The following is a 26,533-nucleotide window of genomic DNA, read 5'->3' as shown; positions in this document are numbered from 1 at the left end:
ATTTGATATAATTATTGAATCATATAACAACAAATAATATACTAACAAATTGTATAATTCTTATTTAATATAATGATCATTTCTTCGAATAACATTTACTATAACATACTTTGAGTATAATGCTTATTTCCGATAATAAATAAATTGTATAACACAAATTCTTTCTAAAGCACAGTTAGAATAAAAAAAATTGTACAATAAATTAGATCCATCATTTACCAGAAAAGTAGATTGGATTAGAACTGTGATCCCTACACACAACGCGCTGCTACCAGAAAAATAGGTTAGGTTAGGTTAGAACTGTGCCTAAGCCGCGGTCCTGGTTTCGAATCCCGGTAAGGGCATTTATTTGTGTGATGAGCACAGATATTTGTTCCTGAGTCATGGATGTTTTCTATGTATATAAGTATGTATTTATCTATTTAAGTATGTGTATCGTCGCTTAGCATCCATAATACAAGCTTTGCTTAGTTTGGGGCTAAGTTGATCTGTGTAAGGTGTCCCCAATATTTATTTATTTATTTATTCTTTGTCGAAGCTGTAGAATACTTAAAGGAGACACTTCGCGCTTGCTCTGACAAACACTAAATCATGTGTCAAGTTGTAAAATTTGGGCGCAAGCCTTATTGACTTTCACATTTTACTCAATGGGGTGTACAGTCTAGAGGGATGCCATCTATAGTGACCAGTGTTGCCATCTAAAGACAGAAATAGAAGGGCCTCGGTCAAATCCGTGACGTCATCACATTAGACTGACCTAGCCCGTTACTAAATATAGACAATGCGTGCCCTGGGTATATAAACAGTTAAATGTCAACTCAGGGTAAAGAAAGGTTTATTGAAGAAATTCAGTCGACAGATATCCACACATAGGACTTCATCACTGCATGTTTCTCTTGTTTTCAAGATCAGGTTTATGAAAAATATAAAACTTTCCTTAAAAAAACGGTATTCTTATTTTAAAAAAAATAGTATCGCTTGGTATTCTGGCAATACGAGTATGTCTGTCTGTATGGAAAATGTAGGCATAGATTTAAAATTTTAAACTAAGTATATGCAACTAAATTTGGTTTAGAGCCAAGACTACCTTTGTTTTTCATGTTGATAAGTAATTAAGTACCTACCTACAGTCTTCTTGCAAACAAGACAATAAAAATAAAAGCAAAACTATAAAACACGAACAGAAACATATTTTATGATTTTGTCTTTGGATTATTTACAAAAACCGAAAAAGCCCGGGGTCTGTAACGTCTTTGTTATTCTAAGCTGATTGTTCCTATCCAAGAAATTTTACAAAAACAGACCTCGAGCAAATACTCTTCAGAGAACAAAGACAATTTTATTAAATTCATGTCTACAGTGATTCTTCCCAGTTCACAATTAAACCATTAAAGTTGGACGCTTTTATTAGTCCCTTTATTCAATTAACCCAATTTATTTGGCTTCGTGGATCGAGATTCTACTAGCTCTCCAACCTCCAACACTTACAAAGTGTTGAATGAAACCAGATAAAGATTATATTCCCAATATAGTAATTAAGACTCCAAAGCAGGTTCTTAATGCTATTTATTATTATTTTACATAGCGTCACAGAAACAAAGTTCACTTGTTCTCGCGAGAGCTCCACTGACAGCCCGCAGTTCGAGTTGCCAACTTACAAAAATATATCAATCTTTGGGTAAAATTAAAAGAAAGAAAGAAACCTTTATTTTGCAAGAATGTAGGTACATAGTTACAAGATGTTAAAGATGATTAGGTAGTTTCCATTTACATTCAACCATTATTGGTGTGCAAAAATTCTGTCGCATTTCATACACAAAGTAAATAAATGTCAACATATTATTATAATAAACTAATTAATAGTATTGTCGGATATAAAATACAATTAAAATTTAGACAAATGAAATTTAACCAAGTCAAAAGATCACTATACAATTCAAAATACATAACAATTTTCTACAATTTTCGATTTCAGTCAATATTTATAAATATATTTTAATATAATTAAATGTAGTTAATAATCACTTAGTCTAATAGGAATTCTTTTACACTATAAAAACACTTATTGATTAACCACTTAGTAAGTTCTTTTTTAAATTTGATTTCTGGTAATTCTTTGAAACTGTCCGGCAACTTATTATAAATTTTTATGCACATGCAGTAAGAGTTTTTCCTGTATATGTCTGTATTCTGCCGAGGAACGTAAAGTGCATGTTTGTATCTCACTTGTCTTTTAAATACTTCTGAAGTCTTTTGGAATATATGTGGGTTGTTCTTGACAAAAAGGCAGGTCTCTTTTATGTACATGCATGGCAAAGGCAAAATTTCTAACTCTTTGAATAGCGGTCTACAGCTGTCCAAGAACCATGCTCCACAAATCGCGCGTACACATTTTTTTTGTAGTCTGAAGGCTCTAATCATCTCAGCTGAGTTTCCCCATATCAATAGGCCATATGATAAAACCGAAGCTACATAGCCATAATATGCATTCAGCGAAGTTTCTATTGAAGCAATTTGTCTCAATCGTTTTAGTGCATATACGAAGCGATCGAGTTTGTTACATATAGAGTCAATATGATGTGACCATTTACAATTTTCATCTATGATTATGCCTAGAAACTTTGTTGAACTTACTTGTTCCAATGTGCTGTCATTATATTGTACTTGCAACGGCATATTATTGGTACGGTAATTATGAAATTGTATAAAATTGGTTTTCGATATGTTGATTTTCAAATTGTTATCATTTAGCCATGTTATTATATCATTAATTGCCGTATTTATATCTTCTTCGAAAGTTTCAGGATGTTCACATTTGACGAGCAGGGTCGTGTCGTCTGCGAATAAAATGCACTCGTGTTTCGTACAATTGGGAAGGTCATTAATGTACATTAAGAAAAGTAATGGCCCCAATATGCTTCCTTGCGGAACTCCTGCTGTAATACTTTTCCATTGAGATCTACTCGTCACTTTACTTCCATTTTCAAGTCTTGTGATTTCTACACACTGGTTGCGGTCCCTGAGGTAGCTTGCCAACCATTCTTTACATTTACCTCTCATTCCATATTTTTCTAGTTTGGTAAGTAAAATATCATGGTTTACAAAATCGAAGGCTTTTGTCATATCTAAAAATATGCCCACGATAGGAACTTTATCATTAAGGCTTTCTGTTATTATTCTTGTTAGTTGAAAACAAGCCATTGAAGTTGAGCAGTTCTTTCTAAAACCGAACTGCTTTGGTGTTAAAAGATGATGCTTTGTAACGAAGTTTAGTAGTCGATTATACATTGCTCGTTCAAATATTTTGGCAATAATGGATATTAATGTAACTGGCCTATAATTGCCTAGCTCAATTTTATTGCCTTTCTTGAAAAGAGGCTTGACTACCGCAAGTTTGAGTGCTTTTGGAAATCGTCCCTGTTCAAAAGAAAGATTCATAATAAAACTTATAGGTTCACATATATATGCAGCACATCTTTTGATTAAATTTGTATCTATTTCATCATATCCTGTAGATGAGGTGTTCCGAAGGTATCTTATAATGTTTAATATTTCGTTGCCATCAGTAGGCTGCATAAAAATCGTTTCATTAATAGGGGGCTTCATATGTTTACCACTCTTTATTAATTTACTCTGTATATCCCCCAACGGTTCCGATGTCACTAATTTCACAAAATAATCATTAAATATTTCGGCAATATCCTTGCTATTACTATAGGTTACCCCATTTTCACATTTTACATTGTCTACACATTGATCTTCTAATCTTGCATTTACATTATTTTGGATTATTCTCCAAACGGCTTTACATTTATTCTTGTTGTTGTGAATATATTTATGGTTTTGTATCTGTTGAGATTTCATTATACATTTCCTAAGTATTTTATTATATACTCGGTATTGTTTCTTATGAGCCTCTTTGTTACTTTTTGAATGTATGCTTTTTAAGTATAATTGCCTCTTATTTTTACTTGATTTCTTGAGTCCGTTTGTCAACCATTTTAATTTTATAGATCTGTTGTTCACTTTCTTTATAAACTCTGGAAAACATAGTTTATGTAGTAGTAGCATCAAATTATGGAATTCATTGAAAGCCTCATCCACGTCTTGATTTTGGTAGACTTCATTAAAAGTAAGTGATGCTACGTGCTGACAAAATTTCTCGATATTTTCTGGGTGATAATCCCGTCTAGTTTCAAACCATTCATTTATTTTATTTGTTCTTTTTACTGGAATGCTTATTGTTTGAGCCGTCTCGTGGTCTGACAGTGCTAGGAGATGTATTTTTGATTCTACTCCCTCTATATTGCTTGCTAACAAATCTATGCATGACATTTGTCTTGTGGCTTCTTGTATATGTATATGAATATTATTATTAAGTAAAATGCTTTTTAATTCGTTTCTGGTCTTAGTATTTTTCAATATATTAATGTTCCAATCGCCACCTAACACAATTTTAATATTTTTTTTCTTTGAATAAAATTTGTTAAGCATTTGCTCCAATTTGCTGAGAAATATATTTACGTCACTAGTTGGCGTCCTGTATATGCAAACAATGATGGTATTGTACTCTTCTATGTTCACTCCGCAACATTCGAACGAGTATTGACTTGCTAGTTCATTAAGCCAGGCAATAACTTTCCACTTTACATCCTTCCTTACCAATATGCATGAACCACCCCTTCTTTTTGTACGTGAAAATGATGCAGCAAGTTGATAATTGTCGAGTTTTAATAAGCCTTCTGAGCCTTGTTTGATAAAAGTTTCAGTCAGGCAAATAACGTCTACAGTCATTTTATGATTTGCTAGCTCTAGTATTGATATATTCAAAAGCTCCGACTTATTAATAGCTCCAGCGATATTTTGATGCAATATTGTAAAACCTTGATTATTCTCAGAATTCGTTGCATTGCTCTTCACGAAAAAATGTTGTTTCTGGATTACTATCGTTCATTTGTATAGTCTCGATCTGCTTCTTCAGGTAATAGAATATATTTTTGATTCCACTGTTCAAAACTTTGCCCGTATACGATGAGAACATGTCCAGTTGCAGATTTAGATTTGTGTCGAAGAAAAAGGCATGCTTATTTGTTGCAATGTCTAAATTTAATAGGCTGTTAAACAGTTCAACGCGACAATTATATACTTTAGCTCCGCAAATATATGTTGGAACGCACACGATTACATTTGTGTGCTTCAGATCTTCTAACATGTTTCTAATATGTTGAACCAAGCTTATATAATTTGTTGTCGATTTAAAGTCTTCTTCCCCAATAAGTATAACGCAGAAGTCAGAAAGTGTAAAATAACTTAATTTACTGTTTATATCGTTAAAAAGCTTATGTATTCCGGCTCCAGGTATTTTGTGATGACAAAATTCAAAGTCATTGAAATATTCGTGCATATTGCCCAAAATGTTATTCGTTTTATTGCTGCTGATCAGACATAATTTATTTTTAATAACTCTATCCTCGTGTTTCGTCATTTCCTTGAATTCACTGTCCTTGGGTTCAATGTTTACTGACTTCTTATCTTGTTCGAGAGTCTTTGTGGGGATGACAGCCGGAACTGTATCGCCCTCGGGGTTTAAGGTTGAGTTTATATCTTTACTTTTTGGTGATACTGATGGTATAGAGTCATCATCACTATCGAGAACAGCGTCTTGTTGATGGATACTCTTGACCAATAATTGTTTCTCTAGATTTGTGATTTTATTTTTTAATGGTGTTGTATTTTTTACAGGCCCTTTATCAGTCAGCAGCTTTTTAAAGAGCTCTATTTTCTTATTTTGATCCTCGAGTCTCTTTTTCAGGGATCCAACCTCTGAATTAAGCTTATCAATCTCATCATGTGCACTGGCTAATTGTATAGAGAGATTGTCAATTTCCTTTTTCATTTCTGTATAGTCGGCACTTTCTATTGTTGATATATTTGGCATACTTAGTGAGATGTCTTCGCGTAAGGTGGCTAGCGATTCCATATCAGAGTCCAGGTCAGATAATAGTTCATCATTAGTTTCTATGGTGTACTCCGGTCCGGTATTAATTATTTCAGGCGTATTTTCATTGCAAGAAATGTTTGAAGCCGTGATCTTTTTGCAATCGGATGTAGAGACGGAAACGATCGACTTCAGCGCCTTGTCTTGCTTCTGTTTAGGATGATTTATTAATGAAGATGAAATGTAACGACACGTGTTAAACATTGTGGATTTGTGACTCAAGACCTGTGTCTAGAAAGGAACAGTTATTATTAAATAATGCCTTCATCCCTTTGGAGATTTCACAATTTATTAGGTAACTATTTATAAACTGTGTCTTCTATCATTAGTCGATTACAGTTTTACTAGGCGAAGTAAACTTTTTGCAAAGATTTCTAAAGTATGGATATTAATTAATCAAAATTCGGTTGTAATTTCCCTACTGTACGGACAATTTTTTTGACTCCCATATAATATTCTATGCCCTAACAAAGATATAAGGCAATAGCTTAATTTGGATTTTACTAAATAGAAGCATTTTCCCCTGCATTTTATCTTGAAACCTTTCAAGTGCCTGAATCTCAGGTCATTTCCCTTTTAATCCCCTATCCTACGAAACAAAAGCCTGGAATCCTGGATCTCGGTCACCGCATTGTGCAGAGTGCATCGGTGCAAGTATTTGCTAACTTTTTAAACTGCTCTTAATTGCTCTGGCAACACTGAGAGTTTTGCAATATACGGATGTTTGCATTCGAATCGATAGGGGTTAAATATCTCGTGATGTAGGTGCATTCTGTACAAAAATTTGGTATATAAAATTAATCTTTATCTCAGTAGCTTCTGTTATAGAAATATATTTTAGAAAGTATAATATTACGTAAGTTTTCCAGGCTAGATTCATTCTCCACGTCTACCTTTTTATTGTGTTTGTCATAAAAAATAAAATGGTAGCTCGCTCCTAAAAAGTTTTGAGGGTGGCTAGCAAAACTACCTACTAAAAGTTTATAAAAATAATACAACACAGAAATTCAATAATGTTGTTACTCTTGTTAGAACTTTAAGTATAAAATAAACATCAGTGCGGTGACATACAATACACAGTCATCAGCTACAAAAGCTGCTAGGGTATCAAATATGTATAGTATATAAAAATAATTTCAATCATTAAAACTTGTTACGATTCGCCATTTAACAATTTGGAAACAACATGAAATGAAGCCAATTCTACTCGAACGATTACATCCAACATATCCAAATGTCACTAATGCATACCATGCTGTATTCAGCGATCCTGAATGTCAGCATGAATGTCAGCAGATTGTCGCATAATAAACTTACTGGCAACACATAGCCGTTTAAAAAAAAAAGTAATAATGTCTATAGAAATTCATAGTAGATACGCCCTTTTGGAGCTGGGGTTGTGTAACTATGGGGCTTTGGAACGTCCTGCCAGCATCCGTCGTTTCATACAGGAGCAACAACAAAACTTTCACATGAAAAAGCTCTTATACCGTTCGTATAGAGTCTATTTTGGATAAGAATGTGTGATAGTTATGTTGGCAGGCTTGTAATTGCTGGGAGGCTACGACCTATTTCGAAATAGTGGTGCTTTTTTAATCTGTGGTGCAATTTCCGTCACTTTTCAGGTTATGTTTTGAAACTTGCGGCTATCTATTGTGTGAAAATTGTTAAAGTAGGCGTTACACTTACCTAAACTACTTAAATTTTACTGTTATATCGTGTATTAAATTCTTATTCAAACTTCTGTCCACCCTAGACCCGAAAGTAGGTGTTTTATTTTTAAAGGAAATAATTGTTTACTAAATAAAAGCAGGTAGGTATCTGATTACAAAAATCAGGGTAATTTAAGTTTTATCATTTAAATCAAAATTTAGTTCATTTAATTTCAAATAAAAAAAAGTTCTAAAAGTTTCTAATGGGATGGCAACGCGCATGTGAAACTCTTTGAGTTGCAGGCGTCCATAGGTTACGGTGACCGCTTTCCATCAGGCGGACCGTATGCTTGTTTGCCACCGACGTAGTATAAAAAAATATTTGACTTCCTTCACTGCCAAAGTACTATCTGATTTAAAATGCACGCCTCCACTCAAAGGTCAGACGCGAGACGTCAAAACAAAAAGTTTCAACTCGTAAAACATAACTCTCCTCCCACACCCGGTCATTTGTTACTCCTTTTAAGTGTCCAGTACTTCTATATAAGAACAAAAGGTCTTTTTATAAACTTACGATGTTTGATTTTGAAATTGTACTGAGATAGGGCCTCTTTCTGAATGTATCATGCACGAAAGCGAAATAGGAACATAAATTGAAAATAATAAAGTGAATTTCATGGAGTAGACACTTTTTTTGCAGTTTAAAAAATGAACTAGAATTATATATGAACTACTTATCAGCTCGTTATAATTTTTAATTCCTTACAAAAGATTATCTAATATCTTATCTCATCTCTTCTCATCTTTTCTCTGGTCTCATCGTTTCTTAAGGCAAAAGTAGTAAAATTATTGACGAACATTGTCAAGTTAATTAAGCGAGGGAGTGAATAAAGAAGAGTATGTGCCCTTTGACATGTAGGATGTTTTTGTATCACGCACGCTCTGAACTAACATGTATTAATACGAGTATTTCTACATTATACATCAAAGTAACAACCCTTATATAAACGTATATACATTCACGCAGGTAAGCGAAACAGAAACGAAGCAACGTAGACAGCTAATTTGTACGGCGGCCTATGAAATATAAATGAGCCCCCGACTTGACGGGGAAACTTTAATCAGCGAGTAGCTGTCACTGTCAAAATGATTGGTATTCTTGAATGTATTTACTTGAACTTTGGTTACAGAAGATATTTTAATATGTAGGAAACGAATTTAATTAAAACTTTAAATACGAATTGTTCGGAATTGAGACTTTGTAATACAATATAAGATGGGACTTAATCGCGTAAAACTTACGTTACGTTACGTTTTAATTTAATAATATGAGTGAAGATCGTGTTAGTTTAAATCAATATAATATAAGATGGGTCATTCTACAAATAGGACTTAGTAGGTTTCTCGGTTTTCACTATGGTTGACTGGTAGAGAACACCATTAAGAATTAAATAAATAAATAATGTCCGAAGCTTCAAACCAATGTTGTAATATTTAATTCAAAGAGATCAAAAAATGTATTATGAAAAAAGTAGGTACATAATTTAGAAGTATGGATTTTAGTCGAAAATATTGTCCAAAAAAGTTCACGTAGATGACGGGCTTGTTCATACACAAAATACTACCTTTACGGTTATGTCAACAAAAAAAAGATTGTTCTTGTTTGTCTATTTATCAGGAAGGGGGTTTACCTTTAATAAAGACCTATTTTCAGTTCAAATTGTTTTCCAACAAATAAAACAAGTAAAATTTTACCGATTGAAGATAAGCCTAGAAATACAACTTTGAATCTTAGTACACAAATAACAGGTTCGGAAACCGTTAATTGCCGTTCCCGTGCTCCCTTAGAATGGTATTATTCGAGGAAATTAAAGGAGGCATTTCCATGAATATTGAAGGCACTTCAGAATGTCTGCGGCAGTGTCGTCTGCTGCGACAGGGTAAGGGTGGGTAAACCAGCTAGGTACCTGGTTTACAAGTGTAGACATCCTTGTAACTACTAGTTCATTTGTCTATGTAACGCTATGAACTATAAATAATAAAGGAACGGCTTGATATATAGAAGGCGCATTTTGTGTCCTCGGTACGACAGGGTAGGTACATGTTTTAGTAGTAGGTATAGACTCCTTAAGAAATTTTTAGGCCCTTTTCACAAAATCTCATAGAATAAAACTAGAGACAGGGCACAGATTAATAAAAAAGTTACTAGACAGGGGCAAGTTATGGATGTGCAAAATAACTTGCCATACAAAATGAAATGAAAGATAACTTCCATTTGGTAGTACATAACTACAAGTTTCTTTTCTGTGTACCTTCCTATTACTTAACTATAAAATGTCCTTAATGCCAACATTATATTCTCTGTCTACAAAGGTGAATAAACCTCAGTAAGAACATAAACCATCAATTACCTATAATTTTATTATTGAACTAACTGCCGCCTAGATTATAGTACTTAAAAGTGTCAGCAAAAAGTAAGGGCAGGAAATCTTCGATTTGAGAGCTCTCCTACTAATTGCGTCGACGTAGTAAAAAGCTTGATGCTTCGTTCTTTTTCTTTCTCTATACATTAGTTATTTATGGAGTTGAGTTCTTTGTCATGTAACGGGTTGAGTTCTAGAGAAAGATTTGAAATTTAAATCCACTAATATAAATAAATAAAGGCACAAACTGTAGATAGTACCTTTGTAAAATGATGCGATATTATTTGTACCTAGGTATTGCTATACATTTTATTAACATTGACATACATACATACATACAATCACGCCTGTTTCCCATATAGGGGTAGGCAGAGCACATGAAACTGCAAAAGTTACAGTGCCACTATTGGCTTATTAACATTGAAATATAACTTTGGAGGCAGAATAATTTTGATTGCTCTTAGTTCAATTTAGATATTTTTCACTTGCTCGCTCAATTTAAGAACAACAATAACAACTTTGGTCCCCTAGTGAAATAAATAACTATTTCCTTCTATAACATTACCTATTCATTTTAGAAATTACTAAACTTAATTTTTCAAATAAGTACATAAAGCTATAGGCTCCCCACAGACAGTCTTAAAAATTCATAATCTTAAAAAAAACTTGTATGCAATCTGACAGTTCAGATCTGTCAGTGTCTTGTCAGTGTCAGTTTGAACTGTCAGATTGCATACAAGTTTTTTTTAAGATTATGAATTTTTAAGACTGTCTGTGGGGAGCCTTAAACCGGTATGTTTAAGACTGTAAATCGAATGAACTAAGTTAAGTGTACCTATAGTTGGGGTTGCAAACTGATGTCGAACTAGAAAGTACGAAGTTGCTTATTAGTTTTATAACTGATCATATTTTAAGTAGATAAGTTTACGCGTTATCACTTTTTATTATTATTTGGCTACAATAGCTTCTTTTATAATAGGGAGAATTGAAATACCAATAATAACTTGATGTGTATGTGTATAAAATTGTGCTGAGCCATCGGGTTTAGTTTTTTAGGTTACTACGCGCGTAGGAGGGTCAATCAAGGCCAAATATACTAAGTATAATCGTATTTTATTTTTTTAAATCATGTAATACTTTCATAATATATCACTGTCATTGTCAACCCCCAATATGCCCCAATCATAGGCGAAATACAATACAGATATCACTATCAGACACCCGATACACCGATCCATCAATCAATATCCCGCCTTCATTCAAAATCAAGTGTGCCAACGTGACATCTTTCCATTCGTTCAAAGGGTGGCTAGGGTAAAGGCGCCACGCGACGATCGCGTGAGGCGCCGACTGGGCTGAGCGAACGATTACCTCGACTACACGAATAATGTCGCGTGTTTTTTTTTTCAAGTTTAAAAAAAAAAAGTTGTGGACAGCTTTAAAACGCGTCGTGTGATCGAACTCGATTAATTAGGGTGTGGGTAAATAATTTGGGTGATATGATACTCGTGTTTATTTTTTGCAATGTGAATATAGATATATTTGCGATGATTATGACTATTACGTCATAATCATCGCAAATATATCTATATTCAATTAAATTCAAAGTTGTTATTGTTGTTTTTATATTTCGAATTTTTTACTTTATCTTTAACCCCGACGCAAATACGACGGGATGTTATAAGTTTGACGTGTCTGTCTGCCTGTGTGTGTCTGTCGGTGGCATCGCAGCTTCCGAACGGATGAACCGATTCAGATTTAAATTTTTTTGTTTCAAAGCTAAATTAGTTGGGAGTATTCTTATCAATATTTCATTAAAATCGATCCACTATGTCGGGGTTTTTATTAAAATTTTAATTTTGTGGTTTAATAACTATGTGCATTGGTAAATAAGATAATATATGTGAACACAAAAGATATATGTTATAAAAACTTGTAATGTGAATAAAATAATGTTTATTTTCCTTTTTCATTGTAAAGAAAGGGGTTTAAGCTAGCGTTGCGAGTTTCATAAAACCAGCCTTTTCACGGGTGCTTTAGCTACAACAGCCTTCAAGATGTTTTCTCCACGTTTTACGTTATTTATATTAAAACTTGCTCGCTTTTCACTTCAGTTTTGTCTACCATGAAATAACAAGGGGCTTTTACTGAACAATATCTTATGGACGTATTTTATTGCGATGAATATTATGAACATTGTTAGTTTACATGATGCAGCAACTAGTGAAAACCGAATAACATATTGGTACTAAATCTTCACGCCTGAAAAAAATTACATAGTTCGTTTCAGCAGAATTTTTCGTTTAAGAATCTTATAAGTCTTTTAACTCTTACGGTAGATATCGCTTCGTGTTCTATTAACCTAAGTGGTCGAAAATTTCGTTAGCTGGGTTGAAGTCTTGGTGGCTCAGTTGGCAGAGCGCTGGAGTATCGATACAGAGTTCAAGTATCGCCCAAGTCAGACATTTTCCACTTTTAAAATTTATTCTAACCCTAGAATTTTTATAATCAAATAGTGTTTTAATGTATATTCGTGTACAAACCTATCGGCCGTCTTTCATTTCAACCCTTCCTATTACGTAGGCACATGTTTAGTTTCTTTTTTTTATTTAAGTACATTGTGTATTCGTTTCAATAAGTAGGGTAAGTTTTACGTTAAAAATATTCATATATTCTGACCGGAAGGCGGATGCTCGCACCTGTGCAAATCGTAAATAAGTTTATGTATTTATCATTTACATATCATGTATTGCATAAACTGATTGGTGAAACTTGATGTAACAGCGACCTTAAATAAGGGAGTTATGGCCTTGTGACAATTAATTGATTAAAATCACCTGTGACCTGTGACTTTAGAAAATGTATGAACTATTGCTTAATTTAAATAACTTATTAAGTAGTCTTGTATCGCTGATTTAATATTGTGCACGAGTACTCCTATGATTTGATAGGGCGTAAGTTATTTTAGGATAGACAGACCCAAATAATTTAGTGAGCAGTGTGCACTTATTAAATATAGTTACAGCTCTTTAAGTGTTGACGACAGAAAAAACGTACTTAATATATACCTTTCGTATATGCATAAATATTTGATATTGAGACGTAAGCCGCACTGAATATCTTTTATGTGTCACATAAAAAAGCTTCTTGCGAGTTGGTAGAAAATTACAGTCCTTTAATACCGTTTCATGCGCTCCAAATGTCAATTTTGCGATGAGATTGAAAATAAATGTAGTTACATGAAATTGAAACATTTTTCTATGATCATAAGCAATAATCGATTACCTTTTGAACCATATAGTCGCACGAACTACAAATACCGTTATAACATCGAAAGAACATTGACCGTAAGGTCATAGAGTACAGACTCGAATATTTGAACGTAAAGAATGACCCGACTTTATCTTAAAGCGTTCGTGTTCTGAATTTGAAATTGGCATCGAAAACTTTAGAACTGCGGGTCGTATTTATTCTCTGGAAACGTGCTTACCTGTGAATGACTCTACAAAGTTTTATTTGCTGTTGACAGCATCGCTTCCCGTCTTAGAATGGAAGTGAAGTTAGTATGAAGTAATGTTAGTTCAAGTTTTCACCGACATATCCGATAAGTTTGTGGTGCTTTATCTAACTGTTAGATTAAATTGAGATGCGGAACTTTTGACTTTATAAGGCTTTGGGTGGTTTTGGAATTTTGTGCGCTCTTGAAGAAAACTCGGTTTCAAGACTGATAGCATAGCATTTTTCTTTATATCTTGTGCCGTGTAAGAGCTAGAAAAATGAATTGGTAAAGTTAGAGTTACTTAACAAACTTTAGCCGTCTTTGTATAGACTATTTGTTCTTTGAATCGGCTAAATTCTGATTTAATGTTGACCTTTATATATGTGTACTCTTTATTTTTTTGTTTGAATTTAAATTTTATTACCATAATCAAATCCTCTTTTATTTTAACAACATCGTTACTAGGGTTGCCAACCGTACTATATAATATAGTACTGTACTATATTTTGGCCCAGCGTACTATATTCTGTATGAAGCATATATAGTACGCAAAAGTACTATATTTTTGGGGTCCATGCCAGTGGCGAATTTACACTAGGGTCAAACCGCCAGGATAATGAAAAAAAATTTCGCGCTCGCTCCGCTCGCGCTTTTATTCATATTTAACCTTCAATGTCCATTTCATTACTTCGTTCTGACCTGCAAATATTGCAGTTACGTATAAAGACACCGTTGTTTGCAAACATTTGTATTTTTTACATGATATATTAAATAACGATATTTCTTAAGGGGATTCTCTACTCCGATGAGCTTCGATTTGAATCCATTGGTATTATGAATATTACGACAGTTTCTAAAGCATATCATATTAACAGAATCGTCTTTAACACTTTCGAAACCGGGCTCTACGCGGCGCTACGACATTTTCGCTACATACGGGGAAATCCATGTAATCGGCTACGCTTCTACGAGCGGTGTACCCGACAGTCGGGTTCTTGGTAGCGAAAGTGTTAAACAAACTAGCATCCCATAATTAGGTACCTACTTCACAGCTCATTGATTCTGTGATATTTAGCATCAAAGTTGAACTATTTTAGGACCGAAACTGGTTCTTTGGTCAAAATTTTTGCCTTAATTAGTTTAAACTTAAAATCGCTTTTGCATTTTTATAAAAGTCTAGATTTCATTGAAGTAAAAATGTTTTTAAAACAATGTCAAATTTCATAAAAAATATAAGTACTTATAATATGGGTATTTTTTTAAATATGGGTCTTGTAAAAAAAGTAAGTAGGTAACTATTGAAACTAAAAGAATATATCTGGGCGACCGAGCTTCGCTCGGTTCTATTTTAATATATCACGTTTTTAGATAAAAAAAAACTCTTATAAATACAAAAACAAAAAAAAAAGACAAAAAACAAAAACTTAATTTCTGACCGGGATTCGAAACCCTGACACCTACGATCTATCTGCGTACATTAGACCGACCTCGTGCGACTGAGCTAAGCGGAATCGATGCGCGCGCGGCGAAATTAAGGACCATATTTTACGTTTACAAATGCGAAAGAAAAACTCATGAAAACTCGAAAATTCGCGTTTTCCGGGATCTAAGGCTACGCTAGATCGATTTTTCACCCCCGAAAACCCCCACAAAACAAATTTCAGCGAAATCGTTAGAGCGGTTTCCGAGATCGTCGGTATATATAAATAAATAAATAAATAAATAAATAAATATACAAGAATTGCTCGTTTAATAGTATAAGATTAATAGGTACGTAAGTAAAAATTGCATACCTGTCAATAAATTTAGACTCAATATTGCATATTTTTCGAAATACGCCATATATATTGTTGGTGTTCGATAAAACATTTGGTACATTACATACAATAAACAACTAGTTATATATGTATTACGCTAAGTAAAACATTCGACAACATGAAAGTTTGCTTTTTTAAAAAAGGCCAAATGTTGAGTTGGTAAATATGAGCTTGGCAAATAAAACAATAAGTTGGGAAATGAACATTCGGCGGAATAAAATTGCGCGAAACGTAAGTTGGAAAGTGATATTCGGCCATACAACTTTCGGCGATACTTAAATAAGAGAACCAATGCAACACAAAACTTGTCAAAAATCGATGAAAACCGAATAGAGCCCCTTACAGTGGACAGAAAGAACGATCTCTACGACTTGGTTATCGATTATGTGTACCGTACTATATTTTATTTCGGTGTACTATATTTTTTAGATGGAATTTTCTAAAATACTATATTTCCCTAAAAAAAAGTTGGCAACCCTAATCGTTACCCACGTCGAATTGCAATAAATCGCCAATTCTCAGCGAGTCGGCTAACTTTTATCAATGTTTGTTTATGAGAAATCGTAGGCAATATATTTAACGTTATCTAATTTATTCATTCGCTCCAGTCGTTACGTTGGCCCTATTTTATAACTCAGAAAGTTACGGGTAACTTCAGTAACTTGGTGTATTTTACGTTACTGAAACTTTGATGCAAGGGGGCAATAGCGTGCAGGCCCAGAAATTTCGTACGTGCCTCTTACATCAGTTACATCTCCCCATTCCGAGATGAGGAAGACACAAAATGCGTTCTTTTTTTCTTCTTATTTTTTTGCTCCGCTAATAACTTTTGTTTTTATTGAATTTTTAACGGCGTTGTCTTTATTTGGTTTCAATGTTGTTTTAGGTAGCGAGTCAATACGGTTATACTTGTATTTTCTATGCGTGCTCATGTTTTATGAATGATATGTTAATATTGGATAGAACAAGTTTAACTGTCACAGGCTATGCAAAACATAGTTGATAGAATTTACACTACGTGTGTAACAAGTACATGCCTACACCTACGTAGCCTATTGTAGCTAACAAACATATTTGTATTGTCCATATCTTTTACCGGTATTAAAAAATGCTATACCTAAATATATTTGTATTTAGTTATAGCACATTATTACTTTCATGTAACCCGGCACCCGTCCAATTTTGTAGCTGAAAAACCCTTATGGCCATACTCATATCCGTCTCATCCGTATAGGTAGGTACTTAACGGCTCAATAAGGCGGAGGGGCATTTTTGATCACATTTTCGCATTATTGCGTCTCCTTAGCATGAAAGTCCTTCGCCCTGAAAGGAAGGATCACGCTCCCAGAGGACGTGTTTCGTTGTGAGCACTTTTAGCCCTGCCCTATATTCCCTATTTTGAGCGTCTAATAGAACACTTATTGAAGCGTGTTTGTTTGTTTAGAGAAAATGTTGCAAGAGTTTCATACTACAATGTAATATCGAAGCTTTAAGAACACCTCACATTTCTTCGAAATGGCTGAAGTTGAAATGGCATCACGATTTACCATGAAGGCCACATTCCCTGTATGTTGCTGTACGAGGGCTTGTGATTATTATTTCAACATCACGGAGCAACCAGTAACGATTTTCTTCCAAAATAGTTCACTCTTTCCGTATCCGTATCTGTTTTACCAGTATCCAGTATTACTAACTTACCAAGTATTACCACTTTTACAGTGCTTTTACCCTAATCCTTGTTTACAACGGTAATAAAATTCTAAATACATAATATCAATATCATTCACTCGTTCACCTGTACTTTTTAAAATGTTACCAGTAACTGTATTTTACCCTACAAATAGGGACTCCCAATATTTTACCAGATACGACATTCCATGCATAATTAAATTTTCTTTGTAACTACCGTTGACATTCTGTTAATTATAATCAAAGTAATCTGCTTCCCTTGACAATGTTCCATGGAGTTTACTAGCCCAAGGCAACTGCAAATTCCAGTTTTCACTTGAACGTTGCAGAAAGCGCTTTGAAGTAAATTAACTCGGTAATATTAGAACGGGAATAATTTTACCAGCATTAATGTCAAGATAAACGTATCCCGGTGGAATTAAAGACTAAATTCGCCTGTCGTAATTCATGAACCGCATATTTACTTCTGTTTTCACCGGAACAGTGGGTCGACAATCTAATTTGGGAGGGGGTTCTTTAATTGGGTCATAATTTTGTAGTGAGTTTTGTTTGTTATGGACCCTGTGGTGTTGTTGCGCCTAAATAGGATGTAGTTATGTCAATTCACGCATACTTAAAGCTAATTTTCGACACGAGCCGCGCACGCCAGAGTCACTGATGCGTGCTACCTTTTTATAATTAAGTTTTTATTCGATAGCTTCAAGACATTTTATGGTCACACGGAATTGTTTTAGTTTAGGCGTTTATGTTCAATAACAAAACGTTTTTGTCAAATTAAATACAAAAAGACATAATAGCGATGTCAGTCACGTTCGGAGTCCTTTTGAATAAGATAAAAGACAGTTGTTCGACTCGGTCTTCTGTGACATTCGACTTGCTCCGTGAGTCTCTCGGTTAGACTATTTCAAAAGGATTTTGACCTTTATGCGGGCTGTTTTATAATGTACCTATTGGATGTGGTGTTTGCTTGTGTAAAGCAATTTGCAATGTGTGCATGGGTGGTGTTAATAGCCTCAGTAGAGCGGCTGAAGCCATTAAGTAGTTTCATTTTCAAAAGCATCGCTGTGTAGTTTCATTTTGTAAAGCTAAGTCACCTTTCGCTGGCATTAATTAATGAATTATTAACACGCTAAAACAATTTGTCTCTGCTCGACGGGTAGCCAGGGGAAGTTACTTGACCACAACGGAAACCTTTGTCCGGCCTAAGTATCATACCCTAACAATGAAGGGAGGTGAGAGCAGCACAGGTCACGTTCGGATATCAAGTTACGGCATTATTCTCTTTCCTATTCATCGAAAAAAGTAACTTACTCCGTATAACCATGTAGGTAGGTTCTCGTTGTTTTGTTCGCCTCGCCTTTGTAAGGGCATGAAAACCAGTTCCCTATATAGTGCGTTAGGTACCCGTGGCGAGACAAAAGCAGTAAATTGGGTATGATGATATGCGCTATGTTGTAGTGCAGAGTTTATGAGGAAGCTTTTTTGTTTTTACTCCATGTTGTAGTATGGTTACAAGTATGTTGCTTATCTACAGCAGCATTGCACCGGATATGTTATCAAAATGATTTGCGGACGAGAAAATCGCTATTAGGCACAATGACCTGAAAAGATAAATGCATTTTATCAACGGAACTTCAACTTCAGCATGTAACTTATGATTACCTTTCTCGAGTAACAATAATCGAATTATGTATGACTCGTTTTATTATTAATGCTTATTACGCGAATTATTGAGGAACTACCTATATTTTACAAGTTCCTGCATTAGCTTCGATCGTTACTAGATATTTTGGCAAATTGTGAAAGTTAAGACGTAGTAGGTGCGAATACGATGCTAACATGAATATTGATGGTGCCAATATTACTAGTAAACGCCAAGTTTTATTTTCTCTCCTATCCATGAGTGGAAGAGAAATTGGCGAACGCAAGACAATTAAATGTTTGACTTTGAAGTTGTGCTTCTTCAACAGTTCTCTAATATAACTTAGGTTTACTAGATTTGTTTATCTAGTTAATAATAGCAGCTAAGTTTATACTTAAACAATGGGTAACCGCTGAAATGGCTAGAATTGGACATTATCATCTTGAAATAAGATTTACGTATGGCCAGCCAACTGTGTCTGCGATGGTACTCGTGAAGACAGTGAAATATTCGATCACTCCGCCCACTGCCAACGAGAGCGTTGCTGGACGCACGCACGACTCGAGCCACGTTCGATTACTTCCCCGTAATATGTAATTTCGCTTCCTAACCGTGTCCGACGGTCGAAGATGAAAGTGTGTTCCAACTTAAACATCGTTGTTTTAAAAATACTTAGTGAAACTCGTTTGGCCGTGTATATGTTTCGAATAATGCCTTTGAAATTCCTTGTATATCTATTAACTTTTAGAGATCTATGACATTGAAACCTTATTAAACATTATTATAAAATTTCCCGTATTAGATTTGTATTTTTCAAACGGATCAAAATACTTATTTTAATTAACTCGTTACTCGTTTTTCCTATCGCTCAATTAGTGTTATCACGAACAGGGCAGTAAATGTTACCATCAACCATCAACTCATTTACGACAAAAACTGGCTTAGTTTCGTGTTTTCACGTTCAAATTTGATCGTTCGACCTTGTCGCTAAGGGAATTCAACCGTGATACTAAACGTATCAGCCCAAGGTCTGAGAAAGCTTGTAATTCTTCACAGAGCGTTACCCCCGACCCCCGGGCTGTTGCTAACAGATTTCGATTACGATTTATTGAATCATGTTGAGGTGTCAAGGGGTTCACATAACCTAACCTAGACTTGAGAGGCCAGTCACTTTATCGATTGCATGAGTAATAATATCGTATTTGCTACTGACAAAATAACGACCCGCTGTGTAATAACACAGGCATCATGACATGCAGTTCACATAATGATTAAGACATAACTTGATTTATTATTTACTTACTTTTACAACCTATTTAATCAAATCATGAATACAACGGAAGTCTAATAAATCCGTAAGGCTCATTGTTTAGATGCGTAAAAACATATAATGAGAATCTGATACAAGGCCGAGTACTAATTAAGCATCATGATGGAATACTGATGATATTGATATTGATAAGGAAATCCTTTTTAATCCAAATAATACCCTGAACTACTTATCTTTGTATTTTAACACGCATGTTATCCCTACATTAATTCAGACGCTAGGTAATGCATAGAAGTGCATTTAGCTTTTTGTGCCCTTTCTCTCTCAATACACGTGTCGGCAAGAGGGTTGGAGGGTGACGGGTATAGAGGAGGTTTGCCGCCTAAGCTTAAAGCCGCCCGCCCGCCCAGTCGCTTCCAGTGCGCTGCCCTGTTCGCAGTGATTTCACCTGTTACTGTTGACAGTCCCTTAGAAAACGACAAAAATAGACAGTAAAAATCCAATATCCCGGCTTTTGTTCAGAAGTGGTCGGGTGTTGCACTGCCAATTAAAAACGCGATGGATTGGTAAGAGCTTCACTTATTTACGAGTTTTCAATACATTTTTTCAGTCTATGCGGCGTATGCAGAAAAGTTGTTTGCTCATTAAACATGCATGAAAATTATTTTAATACGCAATATTTGCTCATGTATTGTGTATATTTATTTTGCGACAACCTTCAGCGTGATTATCATTAGTATATTTTCGGTTATGATTTGGGTTCAACATGCGAATCTCTCGTAAACCTATATTTTGTGGACATGTTATATGTACTAAATTGGAGTCTTGTTCAGAAGCTCTCTCATTATTCTAATTTCGTTATCTGTGTAGGCATTCAGAGATTTATCATTAATGATAACGATGTTTTGAAATACGTGCTTTGAAGTTTCAAATAAGGACGATTTAGATTGAATAATATTAATTTCCTTTCATTTTAATCCATTACAGTTTTTGTAGAAAACAAAATTCTTTGATAAATTTGATTTTTTCGAGAATATGGAAATCCGGCATGTAAATAATTCTAAAAAATTATACGACCCAGACAGGAGTGACGTGTCATGTTTTTGCATGTCGTCATCACACACTCCCGTATGCCGGATGACGCCTCCTGCCGTCAATTGTTCTTCAGAGGAAAGGGGTGACACCCTCCTACGCATTCTTCATTCAAGTGGAAGCTGAGTTACCCATACACTTTCTTTTGTCTACCGCACACATTTTTTTCACAAATGACGTCGCTGTGTTATTATGGTTTTATAATATAACGCCTAGGAGGTGAGCCGAATGACCGTAGTGAAATTAATTTGTGCTATCCTCTTTCCTTTTATGGTTGAAGTAAATAAATAATCTCTTTTACTCGATTATAATAAGAGCAATGTAAGTGTCATGATTAAGACATTGTATTTTGAAACATCCATTTAGTTTCAAATACGTGCCATAATGCTCAGGGCAGGGACACTAACGGTGTCTGCTCAATTTAGAGTCTCATTAAAAGTTTACCGTCTGTTGCCTATGAGTATACATGTATCACATGTATGTATGTGCTGCCAATTCTTTATAAGATAATTATCCTCACATGTACCAAGTTGAAAAATGCATACACAACCCTTCCGTTTTAATCCCCCACGTCAAATTACCCCATGTAATTATACCAGTGACTTAGGGTGCGTTTTTTTTTGTCCAGGATTTCGCATTAGTGGGGTTACATGTTAGGGGTTTTTACGTAATGCGCTAGATATGCTACTATAGGTTGCGGTTTTAAAGAAAGCGACGACATTGCGATTACGGAGTTTGATAGATATACAATCGGTAGTTAACAATTTACGACCGGTTTTCCGTACATGATTAATTACTAACCAGAGTAACCAGGTTATATGTAGGTTGGTTGGTTTTCATTCTTGTTATATTTATATTATATTTCATTGTTACAGTTTACTGCCTGGGTCGACGCCGTGATCTTCGTGTTTAGTCTCGACAACGAGGTCAGCTACAACACAGTCTCCAACTACTTCAACAAAATGTCTCACTATCGAAACTCTGCCGAGATACCGATTATTTTAGTTGGAACACAAGGTAAGCGGTATTGATGCTATTTTGTTATAATGCAAGTGTGTTTTTATCGTATGATACCGATGTAATTATCTATTGACAAATAATCTTTAATGAGTAATCATAATTACGTCGAAATTAAACTCAAGACATTTAATTCCTTTGTAAATTTATACGATACACGGTATGAGCACGATGTTCCACCTAACCAGTGATTATCGACATACTATCGTGCGATTTCCAGAACCGAGGATGAAAAACTAAAATAAAACAAAGAAGCTGCTCATGCGTTTCCGATAGGTTTCCTGTCCATTTACAAAATTGATTGGTTGCTCTTTCAGATGCCATAAGTGAAAGTAGTCCACGCGTCGTGGACGACAACCGCGCTCGCAAGCTGTCAAATGAACTGAGAAGATGCTCATACTACGAGACCTGCGCTACGTACGGATTGAATGTCGAGCGCGTGTTCCAAGATGGTAAGAAAAGAACGAGTTTTTTATGTACCGTGACGTCACGATTGTCCGTCTTTTTTTTCGATCGCCTCGATAACAATGAGGATCGGAATGCTGTTACCGTTTATTTACTTGTATCGTTCGATGGAAATCAGTTAACATAATCGTTTGCATTTGCATGTTTAGTGTTGCGTATGTCTGTCATCGTATTTTTATTAGGATGTGCCCCATTTGATACCGCAACAACAACAGTGGCACGCAATTCTGTTGTATGGCAATATCACCATTAAATGAAACAGCCATGAATTTTCAACGACCTTTGCCTATATTGTGGCTTATTAACTATGTTGTTACTCTATAGCATCCGCTGGCGGAATTTGAACATCGGATGGTAAAATAATACCAAACTCAAGTATAAGTATAGGTACCTATTAGATACTGGGTATATCCTATTTAATTATTTTTAAATGCATGTATTGTATTCAAAAATACGCTAACCATAACATAACCATAGTCAGGTTTTGTGTTCAGGTCGTTGTATTTGACGGAGGATTATAAGACATAGTGAAATATATTTTTTTTCCTTAAATATTGTAAAATAATAAAATTGTCCACTAAGAAACGTAAAAATATCTTCCTTTAATTTTTATCTCTACTCTCAACAGTCTCAATTCAATGAATGAAATGAAAGAAATAGCCGAGGCAGGACACTACCTAGACAAAAACTGGGAGAGTTTTACTCCACAAAAAAAGGAGCCCGTCCATGGGATTACATAATACTGAATGATATTGGACATTTTTTTTCCAAGGAACCGTGTAAAGCATCGCGTGTTGGGAATGCGAGACAGTGGATCTAGTTTGGCTGCGGGGGGATTCTACGGCGCGCAGTGGTAACACCGGCCTCCCGCCGCGCGGTCGTCGTTCGTTCTCGTTCATTCGTTCCGCGTTGTTTACATTTTTGACAGTTTACGTCGCTTTGTCTTTAAATTCGCGTCGGCCGCTGTCCGTTTTTAATTCGTTATTTAAATCAAATTCTGAATGGAACGATGGATAAAACGCTTATTTTCAAATCGAACATGTCCCCGATAGCGAGCCTGCGGCGTCGGAGCTCGTGCTACAATATTCAAAGAGCTGAAGAGCGTGATCGTAGGAAATCGGCAAAATTCGAATGTGCGTTGATTTGTCGTGTTGATTTTGAGCGGAATTGGTTCAGTGATTTCGTGCAGTGTTTTTAAGTGATGTTTTTTGTGTTTTAGCGTGCCAGAAGATCGTTGGTTCGAGGCTGTCGGCATCGCAGCAATGCCTGACGGGATCGCGACCTGTGACGCCTCAGCCCTTGGCGAACTCTCCCAGTCACAATCATTCCACATTCCTATATAAGGTTAGTGGAATAAACTATAGTTTTGAAAGTGTGTAATATATGTGCAGAGATATTTACTAATGAGTCGACCCGCGAAAGTTGATTTGTGGATGTTTTGGTAACATTCCTATGCATAATAAATCAAAACGCTTAAATCATACATAATGGTTCGTATTACTTTACTAGTTTTTGATATAATACTGATATACGATACTTGTGTAGTCTAGTCATGCAAGTATGTAAACAAACATGTTAACTTTTGCAATGAAACAAGAGTTTGAGGAAGCATAGTTAACTGCAAGTCCATAAAATTAAATTACTATGCTAGTTTTCTAATTGCTGCAAACATATGTAAAATGCGATCTTTTCCAAAAGCACTCACACTGCAGTAATACTTATCAATATTCACCATAGGAGTGATATCATTCATGACGTACTTACTATTTGTTTACATTCTAGTATTAAATAATGATAATATTTGAAATTCTCAATAAGGTGTGTTAAGTGACATTCCTGTTTTATCATAATAAGGTGATGTAAAATGCATATTTCTCCACAAAGCGGAACAGGAAATTCGGCAGGATGGAAACTGTGGCAAGGGTATCTATTACTACCCTCGTCTTTTTGACCATTGTACCTTCCTGCATTTGCCCCATACCATAACTTGAATGTAACAAATGGATTTATTTAATGTTATATTAAATGTATCACAAATTCACTCCTGCTAAAGCCCCGGGGTATGTGGATCCATCAGCCCAGGTTATTATTGACACTATGAGGCATGCCTCCTCACAACCGAAATTTAGAAGCAGGTCAGATTTACACCAAAAATGCATTTTGACTACAGTGCAGGTCATATTACTCACTGTTTTGAAGGACGGGTGGCGGATACAAAACTATTCTTATTCTTATAAAATCTTTTTCCCCTCACTAGCTCGGAAACACATGTTTTGTCCTTCAATACCAGCGGGTAAAAACGCATTTTATCCACTAGTGGGTAAAGTAATTTGACCTTGAATAAAGTCAAATTAACTGCTTTAAAATTTATAAAAGTAGGTGAATCTAGTAATTAAGATGATTTACCACCTGTGGAACTACTGGAAGCAGTGATAAACGCATTTTTTGCATTGTAGTTTCCTCCCTACAGTGAGGGGAAAAGTTTTGTGTTACACTCAGGTGCAAATGTATTTTACTTCTCGTGTGTTAAAAAAACTCGCAAGTTCAGGATTCTATTCTCGAACCACTCGCTCGCTCGTGGTTCAACTATAGGATCCTTTCGCTTGCTCGTTTTTCAATTCCACACTCGGCGTTAAAATACAACTTTGCCCCCTTGTATAACAAATAACTATTTGCGGGTCGAACTTGGCCCATGGGCTGTACTTTACCCACCACTGTCTTAGAAATATATTTAGAGTTTGCTGGACAATATCAGTCTGTCAGAAGTAAAAAGTGATGCAATACTTTGCTACATGGCCTCTGAAAACTTTCCCAAAGAATTTCTACAAAAGTTTAACAGTTCTTTTATAGATACACAGCTCTTGGATATTTTATATTATTATTATTTATTATTCAGAGCCTACTGTGTCCCACTGCTTGGCAAAGGCCTCCCCCTCTTTTTCCAATCTTCTCTGTCTAGTGCTATTTCTGGCCAGCCAATCAAAAATGAGTCCAGGTTATCCCGCCATCGCCGGTGTGGTCTGCCGGATCCCCGGTTTGACTCGTGGGGCTCCCACTCCGTGGTTAGCTTGGCCCACAAGTCGTCCGGCATTCGGCAGACATGGCCAGCCCAGTCCCACTTCAACTTAGCCGCTTTCCGAGCTACGTCTATTATTTGAGTCTTAGAGCGCAGCGTGGTGTTCCGGATCCTATCCCTTAATTTTACACCTAATATGCTGTGCTCCATAGCATATAATAGCATAGAATATTTTATACATATTATAAATTATCCCCGTCCTGGGCTAATCTCTTCCAGAAGTGCCCCGCAGTTTTTCAAATGTTTTCAGGGTGTCCACTTTCTGGAAAGTCAGGGAAAGTCAGGGAAAAGTCAGGGAAGCTCATAGTGGTCATGGAAAGTCAGGGAAAGTCAGGGAAATAATTTGGAGGTCAGGGAAAAATTTGGTACCAAGAAAAAAAAATCAAAAAGTATTGAAAAAATAATATGATTTCTTGAGTACCTAGGTAGTGATTTTAGGGCAACTTAGAAGACTTTGTCTCTTTAGACTTTTTATGACAAGTATAGTACCTAGCCTCCATCCCAGTGATTGATAGTAAGGGATATCTTCATGATGCTCTAGCTGACCTTAATTTATCCGGCCCAAAATCGTAAATGCGGAAAAATCCAGATTTTTTTCTTACATTGCGTGCCCCAAATGGCGAATGGTCGGGAATAAATTCAGTTATTGTAATTCAGATTAACTGGAAAATTGCACCACAATGTCACCATATATATACAGCATTCATAAGGTAGGTGCTTTTGCTAGGGCGACGTGAAAACGACAAAGAAAAAGTTACGTCGTCGCTGTCCAAATTCTAATCTATCCGACAATCCAAAGCGGAGTGCCTCATAAAACCAATGGCGCAAAACGTCACATAGAGGCCCAATTTTATATGAGTCAAAGGAGCATAGGAGGATAATAAACGTGACGA

At 35.4% G+C, this 26,533-nt stretch overlaps 1 protein-coding gene across 1 annotated transcript in view; it reads left to right on the top strand.

Moving 5' to 3' along the window:
* Window positions 1-26,533, top strand: part of LOC125242021 (centaurin-gamma-1A-like) — a 119,696-nt gene that overhangs the window by 73,380 nt on the left and 19,783 nt on the right. Inside the window, exons 4-6 of the mRNA XM_048150726.1 lie at window positions 21,958-22,099; window positions 22,417-22,551; window positions 23,784-23,908. Coding sequence (XP_048006683.1) covers window positions 21,958-22,099; window positions 22,417-22,551; window positions 23,784-23,908 — 402 coding nt within the window. The remainder of the gene's footprint in view (window positions 1-21,957; window positions 22,100-22,416; window positions 22,552-23,783; window positions 23,909-26,533) is intronic.

Source organism: Leguminivora glycinivorella, unplaced genomic scaffold (assembly GCF_023078275.1).
Source record: "Leguminivora glycinivorella isolate SPB_JAAS2020 unplaced genomic scaffold, LegGlyc_1.1 Scaffold3, whole genome shotgun sequence".
Classification (NCBI taxonomy): domain Eukaryota; kingdom Metazoa; phylum Arthropoda; class Insecta; order Lepidoptera; family Tortricidae; genus Leguminivora; species Leguminivora glycinivorella.
This window is presented reverse-complemented; position numbering and strand designations above follow the sequence as displayed.